The 23310-nt window shown below is 41.6% G+C and overlaps 3 protein-coding genes across 3 annotated transcripts; 1 reads left to right on the forward strand and 2 right to left on the reverse strand.

The window, feature by feature from the left end:
* The first annotated feature begins 6135 nt into the window (after positions 1-6135).
* On the forward strand, positions 6136-8826 carry LOC106353537 (protein WALLS ARE THIN 1). The gene is made up of 6 exons (XM_048735776.1): positions 6136-6417; positions 6507-6569; positions 6661-6777; positions 7066-7486; positions 8036-8187; positions 8286-8826. Exons 1-6 carry the CDS (start codon positions 6206-6208, stop codon positions 8479-8481), a joined length of 1161 nt encoding a protein of 386 aa, XP_048591733.1. The 5' UTR covers positions 6136-6205; the 3' UTR covers positions 8482-8826.
* A 474-nt stretch (positions 8827-9300) lies between these two features.
* LOC106440337 (dehydration-responsive element-binding protein 2D) lies at positions 9301-10561 on the reverse strand. Its single transcript, XM_013881978.3, has one exon. It carries the CDS (start codon positions 10124-10126, stop codon positions 9512-9514), a length of 615 nt encoding a protein of 204 aa, XP_013737432.1. The 5' UTR covers positions 10127-10561; the 3' UTR covers positions 9301-9511.
* Positions 10562-19884: 9323 nt separating this feature from the next.
* On the reverse strand, positions 19885-21884 carry LOC125576173 (meiosis-specific protein ASY2-like). Its single transcript, XM_048735583.1, has 2 exons — positions 20955-21884; positions 19885-20865 (listed from the first exon to the last, which is right to left on the reverse strand). The coding sequence occupies exons 1-2, from the start codon at positions 21729-21731 to the stop codon at positions 19885-19887; spliced, it is 1758 nt and encodes a 585-aa protein (XP_048591540.1). The 5' UTR covers positions 21732-21884.
* Positions 21885-23310: the final 1426 nt, after the last annotated feature.

Here is a 23310-nt window from a genome sequence, read left to right on the forward strand (position 1 = left end):
GAAACCGGATTTTTGTTCAACTTATAACTAAACACCATTGAATTGCATGTACACCAGTACAGCTATTGCCTATTGAGGTATATACAAGTCATTAAATGAGATCCAATTTTGCAGAATTGTGTCTGCGTTCTTCAGACAATATGCCTCTCTGGTCCGGAACGTTATTTTGTGTGGATTACAGTCAAACGTGCTAACGTGTACTATTAGCAAGAGAATACCAGTTTATAACTTGGGAGCATACTAAAAACATATATCTTTTAGCAAAAAAAAAAAAAAAACTAAAAACACCTTCAATGTATTATTACATTTTTTTTCTCCAAAATAGAGTAACTTTCTAGTTGATTTTTACTCCAATTATATTTTATTTTGAAAAAAATAGAATAATGAGTAAAAAATGTATTGCTCTATTTTTGAAACAATCTGATTTTTACTCCATTATAATAAAATAGAAAGAATGAGATATTAGATTGAAAAAGAGTTTATTTCAAACTTATTTTGGAATGAAAAATACAGAATAGAGTTTGATATTATTTCAAGTTTTCAACTCCAAAAACTAGGTATGATCAGCTCAAAACATCTCTAAAAGTAATTTCATTATTTTATCTAGAAATTAGGTTAAAAGCTAATCTTTTTTTGAAACATGGTTAAAGCTAATTTTTTTTAGAAGGTAAAAAAACTAATCTTTGTGTGTACATTCAAAAGAGGAGGAGAAAAGAAGAAATGGATCGGAGACAAGAAGATTCGCTCGTGGGCAAGCAAAGACGATAGAGAAATGAAATAAAGTCAGGAAAAAGGAGACAAAAGCAATTAAATATCCCAACTAACTCCCTCTTCTTCGTCTGCTCGTCATCGTTACTGTCTTACTGGGTCCTTACCCGACCCGTTACTGTCTTGCTGGGTCCCTACCCGACCCGTTTCTTTATCCTTTACCCGTTGAGAGAGTGACTTGGATAAAATGAAAGTATGAACTTTATGTAAAAGGGTTTATTGTCTTCTTTTTAACCTTATAAGGAATATCCGAATATGTTTTATCTTCTTAAACTAGACAAGGGTTTTTTTGAGTTATTCTTAAGTTCATTCTCTAGAGTTCATCCCCTAGAGTTAGAGTGAACATGTATGTTCACCAACCAATAAGATTTCGTTATTTCATATTCAATAATTTTTTTTTTTTTTAAATATTGTCAAATTGTATTATATTTTTAAAATAAAAAATGTAAACATAAATAAAAATAATAGTAGTTGCAAAATTTTTTTTTTTTAATATTGTCAATAAAACACTAAACCATAAATTATAAACTATAAATCTTTGGATAAATCCTAAACTCTTGGATAAATCCTAAATTTTTGAATATTTTTAAAAAAATATTTTTAACACATTCAACAAAACACTAAACCCTAAATCCTAAACTCTAAACCTTTAGGTAAACTCTAAACCCTTGGATAAATTCTAAACCCTTAGGATTTATCCAAGAGTTTAAGGTTTTAATGACGGTATTAAATATATTTAAAAGGATTTTTTTTTGCAACTACTATTATTTTTTATTTATTGTTATGTTTTTTGTTTTAAAAAATAATATAACTTGATAATATTTTGTTTCTTTTTTTTAAAGATATTGAATATGAAATAACGAAATCTTATTGGTTAACGAACCTATAGGTTCACCCCTTATTTTATCAAAAATAACTAGGTTTTATTTTATCAACAAATAAACAAGGGATAATCTTCTGTCACAAAGCCAAAAATGCAAACTAATTCCATTATTTCTCTTTTTATCAAAACTAAGTCCATTATTTTTAATGCAAACTTTGTAAACACTAGTTCAGTAAGTTGGGGAAATTAATAGTGAACCTTGAGTCTTTATCACCAATGATACAACTTTCTTAAAATTATATAATATGGTAGTGATCATACGATCATATTTTGTTTGGTATGTTAACTTTAATGATAAGAGTATTTGGTATTCTTCCATACCGTTCATACTGAATACTACTATCTCTTGTCATTTGCTGAAAAAAAAAACGACGAATGTTTGATCCAGTTGGTAAGGCTTCATAGAGTAAGTAATAATTTCATGTAGTTTAACTATTCAAACGTATGTATTTTTATAATGATTAAATTTGTAACATATAGTTTTCTAATCCAAAACAGTTTTGTGGCAAGAAGTTTTTTTTTTTTTTTTTTTTGAAAAAAGGGCTTGGCAAGAAGTTCCATGTCGTGATTACATTTTTGCGTGTTAGGAAAAATACATATCTGGGTTCCCTTGTTTTCACGTGGATATGCACATGTTTCAACCACATTATACCAAATAACTCTCTCATGTGTATATATTGCTGATCTTTCCAAGAAAAACAAAACAAACGAAAGAGAAAAATAAAAGCATACAAGCACCCATAACATTTTCGATGATTCTATTCTATAAGGATACAAAGGTATGTATTATGTATACAGCCTTTCCCACCACCAACTCCACCAGCATCACTCGCTCCTGCACACAGTGGCCCGGTTATCAATAGAGACAAAGTCAAAGAAGCCCTTTTGCCCCTGGTCCAGGAGAATGAATTCATCGACATGGTGACCCGAGCTTTACAAAATGCACATCAACCGTGAAGCTGGGCAGGATCGTCGTCTACGCGTGGGGGGTTTTGATGTAAGATATGTAGTTAAAACGTAGTTTTGTTCTACTTTCGACCATTCTTCTAGCCAAAGTGTTATCCTCCCTCTCTCTTTAAACTTGAATGAACGTCTTTCTGTTAAACTTAAAAGTTATTTTCGTACATACGATGTTACAGTACGAAAAAAAGAAGAGGTATGTATACAGGTACGTAGGAAACTATACGACTATAAATAATTGAGGACAAATACAGATATTAATATTGGTGTAACCGTGTACATAATTATTGTGCGTGTGGATGTGCCTACGAAATAGGAGGTACTGTGGGTCTCACAGTTCGCGAGTGCGCGTGGGGTTCGTCCCTACAAAAATAATTATTTAGCATAAACAATTAGTAATATTTACAAAGAAATAAAAATATGTTTAACGAAATCTAGTAGTACTATAAGACTGTTAATTCCTGGAGATTACTGTACTCGCAATAATTAGCAACAATGCCATGCTGCCAAATAAATATGAAAAGAAAGGACAAACTGAAACCATTATAATGTCTAAGATAGTTAGTGCATCATATTGAGGGGGAATACAGTAATAAACGATTGTGTGTTTCCTATTTAATTTGAAATTTATTTTTACTTATTTTCAGATTTAAAATGATTTTAGATACAATAAAAATTAAGAAAAATAATGATGGTTGCGTTAATGAGTAGTGGCGTGAGGGTTGTCATGTCAGCTAGAACAGGCAGAAAATAAAAGAATGTGGGAAGCAGCTTTTCCCCTTTTACATATTTTTAAGCTTTGTTCTTCATTCTCTACTTTTTTTTTTAAAAGAACAGAATAGTACACAGTTTAAATCGCGGGCCCTTTCTTACCAAAAAAAAATCACGGGCCCTTTGCAGGGCCGTGCTTGACCACAAGCTGGTCAAGCATGTGCTTGGGGCCAAAAATATTTATAAACAATTTAGGGACCAATTAGACAAGAATCATTGTTAGTTCAGTGGTTTATTATGCTTAGTCAATGGTCAAGGTCATGTATTCGAACCGCCATAATACCATTTTTGGGGCCAAATTGTTTTCTTTGCTTCTAACCTCTAAAAAGTCAGGCACGGCCCTGACCCTTTGTTTAACAGCTTCATTCACATAGTTAAAGTCTATCATATGTTATTTTAATTGTTTTTTTTTATCAGCGTTATTTTAATTGTTATTTTAATTGTTCTAAAATGGTAAGAACTTCTATTTCCTGGCTCAACTTGTCTTTACGTCTAGGGGTACACTAATCAAATATCTAAGTTTTTAGAAATATGTGGTCCATTTACTTATCATAATAATCAATTATTCGATTCGATTTGATCCACAACTATCTGGATATAAAAAAAAGTTTATATTTTTAACCGATATCCGATTCGAACCGTATAAATAAAATAATATATAAATAAGACATAAAATTCAAAAATAATATTATTTATTTTTCAAACTTTAATAACTAAAACAATAAAGTTAAAATAAAAAATATTGTAAAACTTACATAAATATATAATAATTATCTAATTTTATATATAATTATGTAAATATATATATATTTAGATCAGATCAGATATTTCTCTCTAAAAATAATAATTTTGTGATTTGCTTTGTTTTTCACGTGTATTGCATATTAGTATATGTTTAGCTTCATAGAGTTATAGATATAATTTTCTTTGTTTGAATCGAAACAAATAACGAATCATATCAAAATTTATATATATTTTATCTAGCCTTAGGTCTAACCAGGAATGCCAATGAGTAATTCAGTTTGATTTATTGTGAAAAGTTTGATGTTGTAGACATGAGGAGGCATATAATGAACTAACAGTCTTATCATTCTATGAAATAAAAATTGATGAAAAATTAGAAATCTAAGTAAACAGCAAAAAATAATTTGAAGTGCATGTGAAGTTTTTTAAAAAAAAGTGAAGTTAAAATGTTTCTTAAGTTTCGACTTTAGAACACATGTCCTTCATTATGAGGTACACCAAATTTGTTACAAATTAAACTACAAAAAGCTGGCATCAGAAACCGAAAGCGATTTATTACAGTGATCATGATAGTGTAATAAGTACATATTGAATTTTTTGACCTAAAATTCAAAAAAACACAATCGTTTAACAGTTAAAAGGTTTTGATCTGCATTAGTAAAATATCTTTGATTTTAGTATCTTTTTTTTTTTTAAAAGGGCCAATTTTTGAATTTTATGTGTTATTTATATATTATTTTATTTATACGGTTCGAATCGGATATCGGTTAAAAATATAAACTTTTTCTTTGATTTTAGTATCATCTGAATAAAGTTAGGTAAAATTAAATTTAAAATTTAGGTAAAATAATTGTTATGGTTAAATCATTTTTTACTTTTCAGAAGTATATATATTTTACTACTGCAACTTTTCACATATATATATATATATATATATATATATATATATATATATATATATATATATATATCTTAACTTTTTTAATAACTGAACAATACAGAGAAATACTCACACATATAACCAAAATAACCTATTTGATCATACGGTCTCTTTGGTTGAACGTTAATTAGATTGAACTGGAAAGAGTGTTTTGTGTACAGAAATTTTACCCTTTACAGGATCACTAGCTCAAAAATGATAATTTAGAGCCAAAAACGTATTAATTAAATCGTTGAACGATAGGGTAATGGAATTAATTAGCAGTGATGATGTTACGCCTTTTTTTTGTCATCCGATGATGTTACGCGCGCTTCTAGCTTGCTGAAAAGTTTTGAGGAAATAGTGAAACCGAGATGTGTAAACGGTTATTGCGTTCGCGCCATGGACAGCAGACATTTGATTGCACCACAGTTTTCCTGAGAATTTGATCATACTTTGTAACCAATAGCGAAGTAGCACTATATTTTTTTTTTTGGTCAAACACTATATATAAAAGTTCAAAATATATAAGTTAAGGATGACATGCCTTCAAAACTTCCATTACATATAACAAGTCTTGTTATGACCGGAAATGATAAACGTCATTAATGTACATAAATCCATTTTATTCAATATTTTTAATGCTAATTCATTATGATATAACAATTTTAAAAATGATTACATATTTACATGTATTATTTTACAACCAATAGTTCTATCTACTTTAAAAGGGTTTATATTTAAGTACACCAACTCGATCCACCTTATGAAAATCCACGTCTAACTAATTTTATTTGCATCATGTTAAAAATTTCATATAAATCATTCATCTATTAATCTACATAATTATTTAATAAATTGCTTAGATTCAAAATCCTAATTTTATAATGTTTAAACATTAATGAACCGTCATTCAAACAATTTTATTAAAGGGCTTCCACATTTTTATTCAATATTTCATTTTGTTATAATTAAGTTTATAACAATATACATTTAGTGGAGATGTCATATTACAATTTCTCAAGCGTGGTGGTTCCCACAGCCAAGGGGGAATGAGATAGCTATCTAACTATATTTATATCTCCACAACCTCACTCCTTTCCCTCAATCAAACACATTCATTCCTTCTCCATCGTCGTCTGATTCAAAGGTCAGTTCCAATGGCTGATAACACCGACCGGAGAGCGATATGGGGAGTTCCGGAGAAGCTTCAGCTTCACATAGCGATGCTCACGTTGCAGTTCGGTTACGCTGGATTCCATGTGGTCTCGAGAGCTGCTCTTAACATGGGAATCAGCAAACTCGTCTTCCCTGTTTATCGTAACATCATTGCCTTGCTTCTTCTCCTTCCCTTCGCTTACTTCCTCGAAAAGTAACATTCCTTAAAACCCTTTTCTTGTTAGTTGCTTGTGATTAACAAACAATTTAGTAAACTAATTTACATACTTATTTTATAATTAGGAAGGAGAGACCAGCGATTACACTCAATTTTCTCATTCAGTTCTTCTTTCTGGCACTCATCGGGTATATATAATATATATACTCCTCACGTTATATTTTCAATAACAAAATTGGAGTAGTAATTAATATATTAGTGACTTATTACACGACACAGAATAACAGCGAACCAAGCGTTTTACTTGTTGGGACTGGACTACACTTCACCAACATTTGCTTCTTCCATGCAAAATTCTGTTCCCGCCATTACCTTTCTCATGGCTGCTCTTCTCAGGTATTGATCCATTTCAGTTATTAAAAAAAAAACAAGATATAATTTAAAACTCCTGGCCAGCTATAACGAACTACTTTAATACTTTCGTTTTGACTTTTCAACGTGTAGAAGAATGAAACCTACCTTTAGTGGACATAATATTATTATTCTTTTATAAGATTTAGTCGACATAATATTATACCTAGAGATAACATTGAATGCCTATTGATAATAAGTTATAAGTTATAACTAATGTGATCACAATAGCAATGACACTGATTATATGTTATGTACGTAAAAACAAACCAGGATTGAGAAAGTTAGAATAAACCGAAGAGACGGTATCTCCAAGGTCTTAGGAACAGCTCTTTGCGTCGCTGGAGCTTCCGTCATCACTCTCTACAAGGGTCCAACAATCTATACTCCGACTAGCCACCTCCACGCTCACCTCCTCACCACCAACTCCGCTATCTTAGCGCCGCTTGGAGACGCCGCGCCAAAAAATTGGACTCTTGGCTGCCTCTACCTAATAGGTCACTGTCTCTCGTGGTCCGGCTGGCTCGTGTTTCAAGCTCCGGTTCTTAAATCTTATCCGGCGAGGCTCTCGGTTACGTCTTACACCCTTTTGTTCGGAATCATCCAGTTCGTGATCATCGCTGCTTTCTGTGAAAGAGATTCTCAGGCTTGGGTTTTTCACTCCGGTTGGGAGCTTTTCACCATCCTCTACGCAGTCAGTTTCTTTTTTACCTTTTCACTTTGACACTATTTATTAATATTATTATATCCGTTCTTTAAAAAAATATTTTTCTACTATTAAATATACATTGAATCGCTTATCGTTCATCACTTTGGATTCTCAAATCTAAAACTTTAAGCCAATAGTAACTTAATGAATTCAATTATTTTCAAATTATAATTTTATTATTAAATTTTTCAAAAGGTTACTAACTAATAATAACTTATAGAAAACATAAAGTCATCTTTGTCCAACAATTTTTTTTCTTAAAACATTTATTTTAATAGAATACAGAGTGTATATTTCGATCTTGACCCTACTGTTTTTCTTTGCCAAAATGTGAATTAATTTGACTGAAATAGCAAAGATATACAATTGAACTTGAATTTAAAGCTGCTTAACAAAGCAAATTTCAATCTAAGAACCCCCCCCCCCCCCCCCCCCAAAAAAAAAAAATAGCTACACAAAGAAGATCATCACATCAGCTATTGGCCTTATTGTTTTAAATTTGTCTATTTGGTCCTCACATTGTGTTATCTTCAGGGAATAGTGGCGTCTGGAATCGCGTTTGCGGTTCAGATTTGGTGTATTGACAGAGGGGGTCCAGTTTTCGTTGCGGTTTACCAACCTGTTCAGACTTTGGTCGTTGCGATTATGGCTTCGATTGCGTTAGGCGAAGAGTTTTACTTGGGCGGGTATGTAAAACTAGTAAACAATATAAACCCGCGCTTTACAATAATTTCAAAAATAGGACTGAACAAAATAATTTAAACTGTTTTGTACCACGTAACAGGATTATTGGAGCTGTGCTGATCATAGCGGGACTCTACTTTGTGTTGTATGGTAAAAGTGAAGAGAGGAAATTTGCAGCTCTTGAGAAGGCAATGATCCATGCGGAGCATGTTATCGAGCGTGCACCCGTTTCTCGCGGCTCCGTCAAGTCGTCCATCACAGCTCCACTGCTCCATCAGTCAACGGACAACGTTTGACTTGTCGAGTCTCTCTCTATCTAATAATTACAACGCCATTACCCAGTGGTGTGCCGTTGTGTTTTATGACTTTTGTGTCTGCTTTTTTTTTTTAGTTTTTTTCTTAATATTAATTACCTAAGAAAGGTTTTTGAGGAGGGAAAAGAAGTAGATGAGACATCATTGTTCATGAGGATGGTGGTGAAGATGACAATCATCCTGATGGTGATGATGAAGACTATGTGGAAGCTTGGCTTTTGGACCTTTCAATATATTATACTTTGATGTTATATTAGTGCCCTTTTGTTACATTTCTTGTGGTTTTTATTTCGCTTTTCTATCATCAAAAGAATGTTATAATTTGCATTTATGGTTTATACGTTTGATCACTGTCAGGATATTCAAAACTGATATACAAAATCTTGAACCGAATTTAATCCAAATAAACAATTGTTCAAAGTGAATTAGTTTTTTATATATCATATTTTATTCCCTTAATATACAGAATATTTATTAAGAACATTAATTATTGACTATACTTCATAACCAGAGACGCTGTGCATAAGCGAGTTTGGAATGGAACCAAATGCTAGTGGACTATGTAGATTCAAGATTTGGCGTTTGCATCGACTATTAGGTGGAGACCAAATACACAGGCCGAAGATAAACACAACTGGAAAGATACAACACAACAAACAAAACAAAATATAATAGTAAAGCCCACAGGAAACAGAGACACATGCAGTCTTAACATTGACCGTTACACAACGTAAGATCATCACGTTTTCTTTACAGAACAGATACATTGCACTTATATTTTCCCCATGACACATTTTGGTATTGAGATAAACAACTGTCGTCTTATATGTTTTTGGCGTGGTAAGAATCTGCTTTTACACTACAGACAAACACACATGTATATATACACATATATATATATATAATTTACACGGAGCGGATGTATATTTACACATATTTCTATATCACAATGACGACTTTGTGTATGTATATTGTATATGATGTCTTAATAACTAAGAGAGTTTAGTGAACCTCAAAGTGGTGAATGAAAGGAATCCCAATTAGAATAGCCATCGGATATACAACTATTAAAAAGAGAAATATCATCATTTCCTTCATGAACCCATGGAAACCCTAGTGACATTGTAGCTTCTTCCCATATAGAAGAATCATCTGTTACCGGCAAATCAACGTTCATATGCTCCCATGATATCTCCGATCTTGTTCCCCACGATGACATCTCGTTGGATAACCTAGGCGACTCCTCGCTGCTTTTTGCACTGGTGTTGCTGCTTGGCGTTTGGGACACTTGTGTCCCAGGCGACGCTGTTTCCGGGTAGCTTCTTAAGGACTCAGGAAGGTTGAGGTGAGCTTCGGGGCCATAGAGCTTACGAGCTGCGGAGTCATAAGCCAGGGCAGCCTCGCGGGAGGTCTCGAAAGTACCTAGCCAAAGACGAGCACCTCGGTTAGGCTCACGGATCTCAGCGACCCATTTTCCCCAAGTGCGTTGTCTAACGCCTTTGTAAGTGCATGACGCGTTCTCAGGTCCACCTTTTCCTCTCATACAGCCTTTCCTCGAACTAGCGTTGACCGTTCGTTGTTTCTTGTTTGCACCAACCATCCTTACCTTTGGCTCTATGGATGACATATGCTGATGTTGACAGCTCGATTGAGTTGTTATATGATGATTTTTTGTGAGTGATAAGGCAAAGATATGAGGAAATGTGTAAGTGTGTATATATAGTGGAAGAGAGTGATGAAACGTGGCAAGGAGGAGACATGACGGAGGGTCGTGTCGTGTCGAGAAGAGGAAGATGGTGTTGTCTTTGTAATCCTAACACTTGTCTCGAGAGACCCTTCTCTTTTTGGCAGCAAAGATCGTGTAAACCCAGTCGACAGAGAGAGATGAGTTTTAGAGAGAGATATATGGATAAGGTCATCCGTGATTGGGGAATATAAAAAATTAATCACTTAGATTGACTGGTGTGAACGCTTTCAAATTATAATTCTTTTTATGGCTTATTAATATAAAACAGCTATAAAAAAATCAAATAATATAAAATATAAGATTTTTTTGTCAACTACCCATTTGTAAAGAAAAATATAAGGTTTTTGGACTAATAGCCAAATGAGCAAAATAATTGATGTCAAATCAACTACTTTTTTGTTAAATGGTATTCATATGTCAAATTAAATCGAATACAAAAGCAAAACAATTAAAAGCCAGCAAAATACAATTTACTTCATACATCTTATTTTGTTTTGAAAATTAACCGTACTAGTTACTGATAAAGTATTACTTATAAAAACAAAAACATATGAAACGTAAATACTAATTTACTTTGCAAATAAAAAGATTGGTCAAGCTACGCTGATTATAAAAGATATGTACTGCATAATCCCACTCGTAGATTCTATGAAATCTAATCATAGTTTCAAAAAAAAATAAAGTTCTGTGAAATCTTGTAATCTCTTTGTACATGCAGTCGCCAATTTTTTTCTTCTATATTATCCGTTCACTCGGCCTTTTAAGTTTTGACTGTCACGTGGAGTTAATACTGGAAAATACAAGTATGAATGTCTGTGAGGGTCAGTCATGTGGTAGCTAGTATGTACACGCATACAGAACGAGCGGGGCCCGAAGTTGGTTCCTCGAGAGACAAAACAAAGTTCACTGAACCTTTTGTTTCAGAATACATTTGTGGTCGAGAAACACGTGAAAAGCGGCCTCTTCTCTTATTTATTCTTTTAACCGATAACTACAAAGCTCCGGTTCCTATATATCTAAACATATTCCTTCTTTTCAAAAAAAAACTAAAAAATATCAAAGTAGTTTAGAAATATATACTATCGTGGAAACTGCTAAACATAACACACAATGTAATTGCAAAATTAAAAAATTTAAACTTCTTCTAGTGCAAAAGTAACATTCTACACAAACTAGTGTAAAAGAGAAAACGAATAATTAGATTTCAATTTAGTCCTAATACTACTAAAATCATATTATTTTGCGTGATTTATTTTGTGTAAAAATAAATGACACCGAAAAGAGTAGGGAGTACACTTGTCTCAGACTTAATAAGTACATAGTAGACCCCTCTTTGGAAAACACTAAAGATACAAAACGTTATGGACATAAGCAATTAAGCATTTCACCAACGTCAAATTAATGTGAAAGTTCAAAACAAATAACACTCAAAAATACCAAAATGACAAAGACATCATACTTAGCTGTGTGAAGCTTTATTTTATAGAAAATGTGCTCAGTTTTCATTTTACTTTTGTCCACACTTTTTAAAGTACTTTTATAATTATGTACTTAAGAGAACCGCTAAAATTACTTGGAATATAGTTATGACACATTCTTCAAAACTACAAATGATGCAACTGTGTGTGGAAGCACCATTACAGGGGAAGAACAGACCAAACATAAAATAAGTGTAGTTTTATAGAGAGTATATATGGCCGTTTAAACGAAATTGAGCAAATCAGACATACAGATAAACAATGGCCCATTAGAAGTCCATTAAATAAAATGCCCCCTTCTATATGGATATAGACTTTTTTGTGGATTATATAATAAGCCAGACTTGCAGCCACATGATTATTTCCATGAACGAGGGCTCGTTTCAATAACAAGAAGACTAGTTCCAAAATATACATTGTAAAAAGAAAAGAAAAATAAAAAGATTATCATCGTAAACTTAAGGGGTTATTTGTGAAATAACAAAAAAAACTAAAATTAGTTTTTAAGAGAGGGAGTAGAGAGAGATAGGAAGAAAGAATGGGAGAGAGAATGAGATTTTAGTCATTTTCTGAATTTTGGTTTTTTTCTTAACTACTAGATGCAATTTCTCTAAACTTAAACTCATATTTATACTGTACTAAAATAACCACTAATCAGTGGACGATTAAGAGACCAGTAGAAAGTGTAAAAGGATCAAGACGAGTTTAAGGCACGTGGGCTTTGGAATCGTTTGTAGTGTTGCGACAAAACCACTCTTATGCAAATCCAATCGATATTAATTTTTCAGAAACAAAACTAGCTAATGATCGCTTTCGTATATAAAAAAAAAGGAATCAGTGCTTGTAGAGGATGGATTTAATCATCCCGCAAGGCCCAAAGAATAGAAGGCCTGGCCCAGACCAAGGAAAGCGATGGCTCGAATAATCGGCTTAATTCGGTTGGTTACTCGGCTTGTCTCTACAGTATCTCGAGTCGAGCGACGCCGACCAAGAGGCATCCGGCTCAGCGACCGCTCGGATGGATGCGGGCCTCTCGGCCCAATAAGGAAGGCCCACGAAGACGACTTAAGCTAGGTCAAGAACGACACATCAGAGGACTATATAAGGGGAAGGAAGAGAAACGAGAAGGGGATCCGAAATCATCTGACTAACACTTGGCGGCTAGATTAGGGTTTTCACCTTTGCTTCATCTTGCCGTTATTTGTACTTTTCCGGTAGCTCTTCGAGTTGCCGGCTTCTCTTCTGTCGCATTCTCTTTACATCTCTTGTAACCGATTGAACGTCTCCTCCGACCATAATAAAACGTCTTCGTTAAACCCACATCCTTTTATTACCGTTTTCCGATCAAACAGTTGGCGCCCACCGTGGGGCATTTTTAGCAAAGTAACGTTAGTACTATGGTTGTCAGCAACGACAGTTCTTCGTCTGGCGAGGAGCGCGAAGCCCTCGAGGTGATGCCGGCTCCCGAGGTAACACCTACGCCTACACCAGTAACTCCGCTACCCCCTCCTGCGTCCATGGAAACCATCCTGGCACGCCTCGCCCTGCAAGAAGCGGCGCAGAAGGCGGCGGTCGACCAAATCACAGCGATAGCAAAAATACTCGCCCCTATCGCTGCAAACGCCGAAGCTTCAACGGCGCAGTACCGTCGACACCTGTTCGCCACTGAACGAACCACCAACATAGCACCTGCGCGGGATAACAATTACCAGAGCGTCGGTAACAGCAACCAGAGCGCCGGTAACGACATCAACGCAGACACCGCAAGCGAGCTAGCCGCGTTGAAACAGTCGGTCCTCGACATCAACTCAAAGATCCACCAGGTGACGACCTCGGCGCCCCAAATCGAGCACGTACTCGCGGAATCTCTTCGCACACCCTTCACGCAAAGGGTCACCGGCGTACGGCTCCAGAAGATGGAGAAACTTCGTCTTCCAACCTTCAAGGGTCTCTCCGACCCTTCTACTCATGTTACGTCCTTCAACATAGCGATGCGACGCGCAAATCTGACCGACGAAGACAAAGACGCCGGCTTTTGCCAACTCTTTGTCGAAACCCTAGAGGGACCGGCCCTTACTTGGTTCACAGGCCTCAGAGAAAACTCCGTCGATTGTTTCCACGACCTCTCGACGGCCTTCCTGAAGAATTATATCATGTTCACCAACCAAGAAACGACCGTGTCCGACCTGTGGAACCTCACTCATACCAGCGGCCAAAGCCTCCGCGACTTCATGGAAAAGTTCAAGGCTATCGTCTCGAAAGTTGATATTCCTGATCCTATCGCTGTCGAGTCTCTGATGAATACCTTGCACGTTGACTCCACATTCCGTCAGGATCTCTACCGATACCCGACGAAATCTGTGTCTGACGCCATCGCTCGCTCAAACAACTTCATCCGCATGGAAGAAGACACAAGAGCAAAGTTTGCAAAAGAAGCAGCAGCGAAACAGCGACCCGCCCGAACAAACGACACCCGCCCTGAGCCCCGCCAGCACTCCTCCGGTGGAAACACCACTCAGAAGCGAGGCTACGTTAGCTCGGTCGACGACGAGGAATCGCCAAAGACAGCAGCCGTCACGCGAGAGAAAGCCTGGAACCACTGGGATCGAGACTCCGCCTCGAAGCAAACAAAGTCGTCCGAACCAGCGAGTTCAAACTCTGAGGAGCCAAAGAAATGGTGCCTCTACCACAAAAGGGATTCCCATGATACGAAAGAGTGCAAAGTCCTCATCGGGCAATTTTTCGACGGAATTACCAACGGGACAATTCAAATGCCCACCTCTCCAACGACACCGAAAAACACCAAAAGTTGGAGTAAGAACAAGGAGAAGAAGGCACAGAAGTCTCAGCAGAACACGGCCCCTAGCGAGGAAAGAGCGAGCCCTGAGCGCACTACTGTCAACAACGTCGGCCCCGCCAACGACTCATCAGAAGACGAACATCCGCGTCGCCGGCGACGAGTGGAAGTCATACTCTCTCGCCCTTGTGACTCTTCTGACGACGACTCCTCGACAATGCAATCAGATTTACGCGACAAACTGAACAGCAAAGTCGAGCAATCTCTCACTTCCCCGACAACAGATAAAGACCTGCGCGCACTATTGAAGCGAAAGAGCGCTACAAACGAACACGTGGGAAGCGCCGACCTCCGCACAACCATCTCAAAATTTAGCGCCAGGAGAATAGGTGAAGACGGCGACCTTCGCGACCAGCTCAATTCAAAGGCCGATGACCTGCGAATCCAACTAAACCGTTCGAAGAAGTCCGATCTGCGACGACGTCTCGAGTCAAAAAAGAAAAAGCCCGCGGAAGCTCCTCAGTTCGAGAACACAACCGACGATTTAAGGAAGCAACTCGAATCATTGCGAGCTACCCGCACGCCAAACATTAGCGTCATAATGGGAGGATCGCCTCCTTGCGGCGATTCAGTTCGAGCCGTCAAAGACTATAAGCGACAAGCCACCACTTCCAAGAAGTGGCCACTTCCAGTCGAAAATGATCACCAGATCACTTTTTCGGCACTAGATACCAAGGGTATCCACATGCCGCACAACGACCCCCTCCTCGTCGATCTCGACATCGGAGAGTGCCTAGTCGCGAAAGTACTTATCGATACAGGCAGCTCAGTCGATCTCATCTTCCGCGACACACTCGATAAAATGGGAGTCGATTTAAGAGATATGAAGCCTTCCTCTCGCACACTCACCGGCTTCAACGGAGCCTCGGAGCAAATGATCGGAACAATTCGTCTCCCAGTATACGCAGGTGGTATAACCCGTACCGTCAAGTTCTCCGTCATCCGAGCCAAAGCACCATACAATGCCATCCTCGGAACACCATGGTTGCATTCCATGAAAGCCGTTCCCTCGACGTACCATCAATGCGTCAAGTTTCCCGGCAAAGACGGAAAAACACAGACGATACGGGGAGATCAACAAGCCGCGAGAGAACTGCTGATTGCAACTGTAAAGATGCAGCAACAGGCTTCCCTCGTCAACTCCGTCAGCAAACCGCTCCACAAGATATACCCCCAGAAAGAGGAAGTTCGAGAAGTCGCAATTGATGAATCCGACCCAACAAAAATCATCCGAGTGGGCGTATACCTGTCCGACGACTTATGTTCAAAGATCATCTCTTTCATTAAAGACAACGCTTCAACGTTCGCCTGGAAAACCTCCGACATGAAGGGGATCGACCCCGCAGTTACATCCCATGAACTGCACGTCGACCCCACGTTCAAACCCATCCGACAGAAGCGACGCAAACTCGGTCCGGAAAGATCTAAAGCAGTGAACGACGAAGTCGACAGGCTCCTCGACGCGGGTTTTATTACAGAAGTCCGATACCCCGAGTGGTTAGCCAACCCGGTCGTCGTCAAGAAGAAGAACGGCAAATGGCGCATATGCGTCGATTTCACGGACCTCAACAAGGCGTGCCCAAAGGATAGTTACCCACTCCCTCACATCGATCGTCTCGTCGAGTCAACCGCTGGCAACGAACTCTTAACCTTCATGGACGCTTTCTCAGGCTACAACCAGATCCTGATGCATCCCGACGATCGCGAGAAGACGGCATTCATCACCGACAGAGGGACCTATTGCTACAAGGTGATGCCCTTCGGGCTAAAGAACGCCGGTGCGACCTACCAGCGACTCGTTAATCGAATGTTCGCTGACCAACTTGGCAATACCATGGAAGTGTATATCGACGATATGCTAGTCAAATCACTCAAGGCCGACGACCACCTCAATAACTTGCGCGACTGCTTCAAGATCTTGAACGACTATGGGATGAAGCTCAACCCGGCCAAATGTACCTTCGGTGTCACTTCCGGAGAATTCCTCGGCTACATCGTTACTCAGCGAGGAATAGAAGCCAACCCCAAGCAGATCTCAGCGATTCTCGACCTTCCAAGCCCGAAAAACAGCCGCGAAGTGCAGCGACTAACGGGACGCATCGCAGCTCTCAACAGGTTCATCTCGCGATCGACCGACAAGTGTCTTCCCTTCTACGAGCTACTAAGGGGAAACAAAAGGTTCCTCTGGGATGAAAAATGCGAGGAGGCGTTCAATCAACTCAAGCATTATCTCACGACCCCACCCGTTCTATCAAAGCCAGAAGCCGGCGACACACTGTCTCTCTACATCGCCGTTACATCCTCCGCCGTCAGCAGCGTATTAATTCGAGAAGACAGGGGAGAACAAAAACCAATCTTTTACACAAGTAAAAGAATGACGGAGCCCGAGACGAGATATCCAACACTAGAAAAAATGGCCCTGGCCGTCGTCACCTCGGCAAGAAAATTGCGACCCTACTTCCAGTCGCACACGATCGAAGTACTGTCCAACCAACCACTCAGAACGGTTCTGCAGAATACCAACCAATCGGGACGGTTGACCAAATGGGCGATGGAGCTAAGCGAACATGATATCGTTTACAAAAATCGAACAGCAGCAAAGTCACAAGTCCTTGCCGACTTCTTGATCGAATTGACGCCAGAACTGGAACAAGACCTCATCCTACCAAACGTAAACTGGATCCTCCACGTCGACGGGTCATCCACGAGTAAAGGATCAGGAGCAGGAGTGCAATTGCAATCACCAACAGGAGAACTAATCCGGCAGTCGTTCAGCTTCGGCTTCGCGGCATCAAACAACGAAGCTGAGTACGAATCCCTCATCGCGGGGCTCCGTCTCGCCAAGGCGGTGAAAGCAAAGCGAATCAGCGCTTACTGCGATTCTCAACTCGTCGTAAGCCAGTACCTCGGTGATTACGACGTCCGCAACGACAGGATGGACGCCTACCTCAAACTCGTCCAAGACCTCACGCGAGACTTCGAGTTCTTCGAACTCACGAAGGTTCCTCGCGGAGAAAATGTTTGTGCCGACGCCCTCGCCGCTCTGGGAAGCAAGTTACACGACCAGGTCAAAAGGACAATCCCGATCCATAAAATCGAGAAACCGAGCATCGATACGAAGGCAGAACAGGCCGCGATTATAGCAGCGATCAACGACGCGATGGACATTGACGAAGTAGAATCCCCCTCGCCAGATGATCACTCAACAGATTGGCGCAAGGAACTCATCGATTACCTCGCGGAGGGTTTACTGCCCGTCGAAAAATGGGATGCCCGGCGACTGAAAAGACGCAGCACGCACTACGTCGTCCTAGACGGAGAACTACACCGATGGACTGCATCAAAGGTACTACTCAAATGTATCGCCGGCGACGAGACGAGACTCGTCATGGCCGAGACACACGAAGGAGCAGCAGGCAACCACTCGGGCGGGCGAGCTCTCGCACTAAAAGTTAAAAACCTCGGATTCTACTGGCCAACCATGAATGCCGATTGCGAGACATACGCGCGCAAGTGCGATAAGTGCCAGCGCCACGCCAAAACCATACACAGCCCAACGGAGTTTCTCCACACCTTGACTGCTCCATATCCATTTATGAGATGGGGAATGGACATCATTGGTCCAATGCCGGCATCTCGACAAAAGAAGTTCATCCTGGTCCTCACTGACTACTTCACCAAATGGGTTGAAGCCGAAGCCTATGCCAGCATAACCGACAAGGAGGTACAACACTTCGTCTGGAAGAACATAATCTGCCGACACGGGCTCCCATACGAGATAATCACGGACAATGGTTCGCAATTCATCTCGCATCACTTCAAGGGCTTCTGCGACAGATGGCGCATACGACTCAACATGTCGACGCCGAGAAACCCGCAAAGTAATGGTCAAGCCGAATCGACGAACAAGACCATCATCGACGGTCTGAAGAAACGACTCGACTTAAAGAAAGGATGCTGGGCAGACGAACTAGATGGTGTCCTGTGGTCCCATAGAACCACTCCTCGCGGAGCGACGAAAACTACGCCCTTCTCAATGGCCTACGGCATCGAGGCGATGGCTCCCGCAGAAGTGAACGTGACGAGCCTACGCCGGTCGCGAATGCCACAGAACGCTGAAATCAACCGCGACATGCTCCTAGATGCACTCGACGATATCGAGGAAAAGCGCGACCAAGCGCTACTCCGCATCCAGAATTACCAGCATCAAATCGAGAGCTATTACAACAAAAAGGTCAAGTCGCGCCCTCTCGAAATGGGCAACCTCGTCTTAAGAAAGGTCTTCGAAAACACTAAGGAGTGGAAGGCCGGCAAGCTCGGAGCCAACTGGGAGGGACCATACAAGATAGTCGAAGTCATCAAGCCAGGAGTATACCGCCTCGAGACTTCGACAGGCGAAGCAGTACCGAGAGCCTGGAACTCCAAACATCTCCGCCTTTTCCACCCTTAGCCTGGAAACACAAACCCGAGTGAATGCGCCACAAAGGCCACTTTCACTCGCAATCTACTAATCGAGTAAAAGCGCCATAAAGGCCGCTTTTACCCAAAAAAAAAAAAAAAAAAAAAAAAAAAAAAAAAAATCGAGTGAATGCGCCACAAAGGCCACTTTCACTCGCAATCTAAGAACTACGAATGGCTTGATTCCCGCAAAGGGATACGTAGGCAGCCCAAAGAAAAAGGGTCCAGCCGAAATAAAAAAAAATATAAAAACCCTCCCCGAGGAATCGATCTCCGAAGCAGACGATCACTTAAGCGATGCCTACTCGAGCACGCCCCGGCTCCTCGAACAAACGTATCGGCACTCGCATCCCACGATTGAATACGTCCTGATCAGACATGTATTCACGGGATCGACCGCGTTGCGACCTAAACCAACACGGCCGAGACAATGACTCCGATTCATCCTATAATTAACTAAGTAAGGTCTGGCCAACCAAACGCTTGAAAATTACATTGGGATCGACTCGGAACCGTCAAAGTCGAAAACTCTTAATTAACAATTTAAACTCAAAATGGCAAACGGTCGCGACTCAAAGAGGTCAATCGAGACAAAGTCATAACAAGTTTAAAATTATAATGATTCGACATCTCGAACAACATTTACACCGAACAAGCAGAGTCACTTCAAATCTTGAGAAGTCACGATTTTGATAGACAAATCTAAAGTAAATCAGTCCAAATCACCAAAAGAGTTCGAGATAGCGAGAAAACAGCAAAACAAAAGCCTCGAGGGCAAAGGTTCAAAAAAAAAACTACAACAATGAGTCATATAAGACTCAAAAGAAAACAACATACAAGAGACGCTAATCCTCTCGGTCGCTCTCACGATCGTTGAGGGCAGAAAGCTCCGAAGCCCTGACACTCGACTCGCGAGCAACCTCCTCATTACCTCGACGAGACCCTTCAGCCGAAGTATCCGAGAGCACGAGGACAGGACCACCGTCTTCAGCAGCATTGGTCCCCCGATTAGGCGTCTCCCCCTCAAACGCAGCCGAAGAACCCTCTACAAAAGGCGTCGGCTCGTCGCGGCGCCCGTCGATTGGATCAGAGGGCGGAGTAACAAGATTTGCTGCGGTCTCTGGGTCGATCAGACCGGCATTGGACCCGTAGGGATCAAGACTCGCCAAAATACGAGCATCCACAAACTGGGAATCCAATATAAGAGGAGAAAGCGTGAGATCCACCTCGGGTATCTCACCAACCTTGAGCTCCTCGGCCTCCTGCTCGTATTTTTTCTCTTGCTCCGCGAAAAGATCGATCGTGGCTTGCAGGATGTCGCTCCCAGCCCTCTTCAAGGCTTCGAGGCATTTTCTGGTCCCAAAAGCTTGGCTATGAAGCAACCGAGCCTTGTCGTAAAGGCTTCGACGTTCCTCTCGGGAGCGAATCCTGGCGAAGCGACGGTTAGCCTTTGCAGACATCTCGGCCTCAACCCTTCCTCGTTCCTTTGTCACTTCCAAGATCCTGGAATCTCTAAGGCGCTTCATCTCTCTTTCATGAGATGCAGCGAGCGAAGCTTTCTCGCCCTCGAGCTCAGCGTTCTTCTGCTCGAGTTCATGGATAATCCCGCGAGATGCCACCAAGTCGGCCTTGAGTTCGTCCCTTCGAGCCATCGCACGAGTGACCATCCCGTTGAGCCTCTCGACGTTAGCCTTTGATGTACTCAGCTGACGAGCAGAAGCTTCCTCCTTCTCCGCGTGTTCCTTCTTGGCCAGCTCAAGTTCAGTCGAGACTCCTTTCAGGGCAGTGTCGTACTTATCAATCACGACGTTCATCGCGCCGTCTCCCTAGACGAACAAGAAGATGAAAATCATAAGAGAAAGAGAAAGAGACAACAAGTAATGCAACAAGAAGGGGAAGAGGTCGAAGTGTTTACCAGCAGCTTTGCCCTCGCAGCCTCCTCGTATTCATCCCCGAAGATGAGGTCCCTCACGGCAGGAAGGGATTTTGCCCTCCCTCTAAGCTGACGAAGAAGCTCCCCGCACTTCTCGGGAACGTACGCCAGAGGGGCCGGCCCTTCGTAGTGGAAAGAGACCTTATCCGGAAAGTTAATCCCGGGAGCCCTCCTTAAGATAGCAGAGCCGCGAGGAGACGTGCCGGTCTGAACGGCCCCCGCCCCAGTGATAGCCGGAGTCTCCTCGCTAGGAAGCGTCAGAACAGGAGATCGCACGTCATCGTCGATCTCGTCGTTGTGCCTTCTCACCAAAAGCGGCGACTCACCACTATCTTCGTCGGAACCATCCGGGATGGCGGCGTTAAGGGAAGCCTCAGATCCATCTGCTTCCCTCGCATCATCTCGCTCTCTCGAGACTTCGGCCTCAGAAACCTCCTCTTCAGGCCGAGTTTCTTCGTCTTCCTCCTCAGTACCAGTCGGCTCCTCGGGGCCCTCCGATTGAGCCTCAACAGACCTCTTGGTCTTCTTCCTCTTCTTCTTCTTCTTCTGAAGATCACCGGAAGGGGGGACGCCGCTCGCCTCCTCGGCGTTCTCCTCGGCTCCCGAGACACCCCTCTTCCTCTTCCTACTTTTCTTCGCACTCGCAGCACCGGAAGGAGGAACCTCGCTAGCGCGAGGGACAGCCGTCGAGGGCCCGCCCCCGCTAGTCAGTCCTAGTTGAACGGCAAGCATCGCGCTCAAGTCTGGAAGAGTTCCCATTCTCTTTGCCTCGTTGACTTGTTTCTGGATATCTCTCGGAAAAATTTCCAGCCTCTTCGCGCGAATAGGAAGAACTGTTGGAAGATCTGACCTCCACCCTCCTGAAAACACAAGGCAGAGAGGTTAGCACGCGACAAGCAAGCCATACGGCCAAAAAAAATATATATACAAGAAACGGCGAGAGAACGCACTTCGAGCAATCCGATCTTTAAGCTCGTAGGTCTTCTCGACGGTGATCTCAGACCAACGGTAGATTCTAAGCAAAGCGACGGCTTGAACGCTCTTCAAGAAATCTTCGGGATAGACGGGAGACGTAGGATGGCCAACTGCGAACAAAAGAAAAGGAGAATCTCATTAGGAACAACAAAGTCAGACGTAGTTCGCGACAAGGTACTCTACCACAGGATCGATTCCAAAGAACCCGATAGTCCTCCTGAGGAGGCTCCTCGAAAGCCGAGACGTCGGATTTAAGAAAGAAGTAAGAGCGCTGCCAATTCTGCGTCTTGTTCGGATGACCGGCGCATACATTACAGTTTGGTCGCATTTTCACCGAGTAGGTTCCGTCCTTCATATCGGTTATCGAGGTCATCTCCTCGAAAGATCTGACGCTCATCGGCATATCGATCTGCTCCGCTAAAATCGATAAGGTGACGGCCAGTCGCAACGAGCCGTTCAACAGTTGGCTAATCGCGATGTCTCGCCGCCTAGCGTACGCAGTGATCAGTCGCGGGATCGGGAACCAACAGCGAGTGTCCTCCTGGAAGTAAGACTCGTATACCGTCTGATATCCGATCGGAGGAGACCAAGGTCTCTGCTCTTTCGTGGGGATAAGGAAAGTTACGCCCGTAGCGCCCTTGGATCGAAGAACCTTCTTCACGCTCCTCGGGGTAGATTTAGTCTCTTCTACACCCTCCCAGTCTTGACCAGCCACGAAGGCAGGGCGAAGCAAGTTGGGTAGAAGCCTCGGAAGCTCCTCGAAAATCCCGTCAGGATAGAAGGTCGTTGGGACTAACTCAGCTTCGGGATCGTCATTCTCAGGAGGATCGCCCTCCATAGGGCGAGCTCTCAAAGTAACCGAGTCGACAGGCGTCGCCCCGCTCTGCCCGTCTCTCGCGCAATCCGTCGCGTCGCTAACAGCGACGTTCTCATTCCCTTCCCTCGCAAGCCTCGTAGCATCTGCGACCAGAAGCCTTTGGGAACGAGATAAATTGGCGGTGTCCATCATCGCCGCATGGTGGGCAGATTCCAGATCCCCGAGACGACCTCCGTCGGGATTCCTTGCCGGCGTCGATGTCGCCGCGACCGATTTCCCTTTTTGTCGCCTCGATAATCTCGGAACCGATGACATAGTGGAGATCGCGTCGAATGAAGGTTACAACACTTAGAGAGATAAAGGAAGGAGAGAGAAAGTACCTTTGATCGCGGAGGAAACTTGAAGAAATGAAAGGGGATCCACGTATTTATAAGGAGAAGAGAGGGAGGAGTTCGAGGCATCATCATTAGGTCTATTCGGGCCTAAATGGGCCTCGAAATTCCCCCTAAATACCCAGCGGACCCTCGCGGCGTTTCAACTCCCCGA

This window comes from Brassica napus, chromosome A7, assembly GCF_020379485.1.
Source record: "Brassica napus cultivar Da-Ae chromosome A7, Da-Ae, whole genome shotgun sequence".
Taxonomy (NCBI): Eukaryota; Viridiplantae; Streptophyta; class Magnoliopsida; order Brassicales; family Brassicaceae; genus Brassica; species Brassica napus.

Excerpts from the sequence above, each read along its gene's own strand:
- LOC106440337 (XM_013881978.3), bottom strand. The coding sequence starts at position 10,126 with ATGTCATCCATAGAGCCAAAGGTAAGGATGGTTGGTGCAAACAAGAAA.
- LOC125576173 (XM_048735583.1), bottom strand. The coding sequence starts at position 21,731 with ATGGGAACTCTTCCAGACTTGAGCGCGATGCTTGCCGTTCAACTAGGA. Across the intron at positions 20,866-20,954 it reads CTGCGAGGGCAAAGCTGCTG|GGAGACGGCGCGATGAACGT; the intron begins GTAAACACTTCG and ends TTGTTCGTCTAG.
- LOC106353537 (XM_048735776.1), top strand. The coding sequence starts at position 6,206 with ATGGCTGATAACACCGACCGGAGAGCGATATGGGGAGTTCCGGAGAAG. Across the intron at positions 6,418-6,506 it reads TTCGCTTACTTCCTCGAAAA|GAAGGAGAGACCAGCGATTA; the intron begins GTAACATTCCTT and ends TTTTATAATTAG. Across the intron at positions 7,487-8,035 it reads TTTTCACCATCCTCTACGCA|GGAATAGTGGCGTCTGGAAT; the intron begins GTCAGTTTCTTT and ends TGTTATCTTCAG.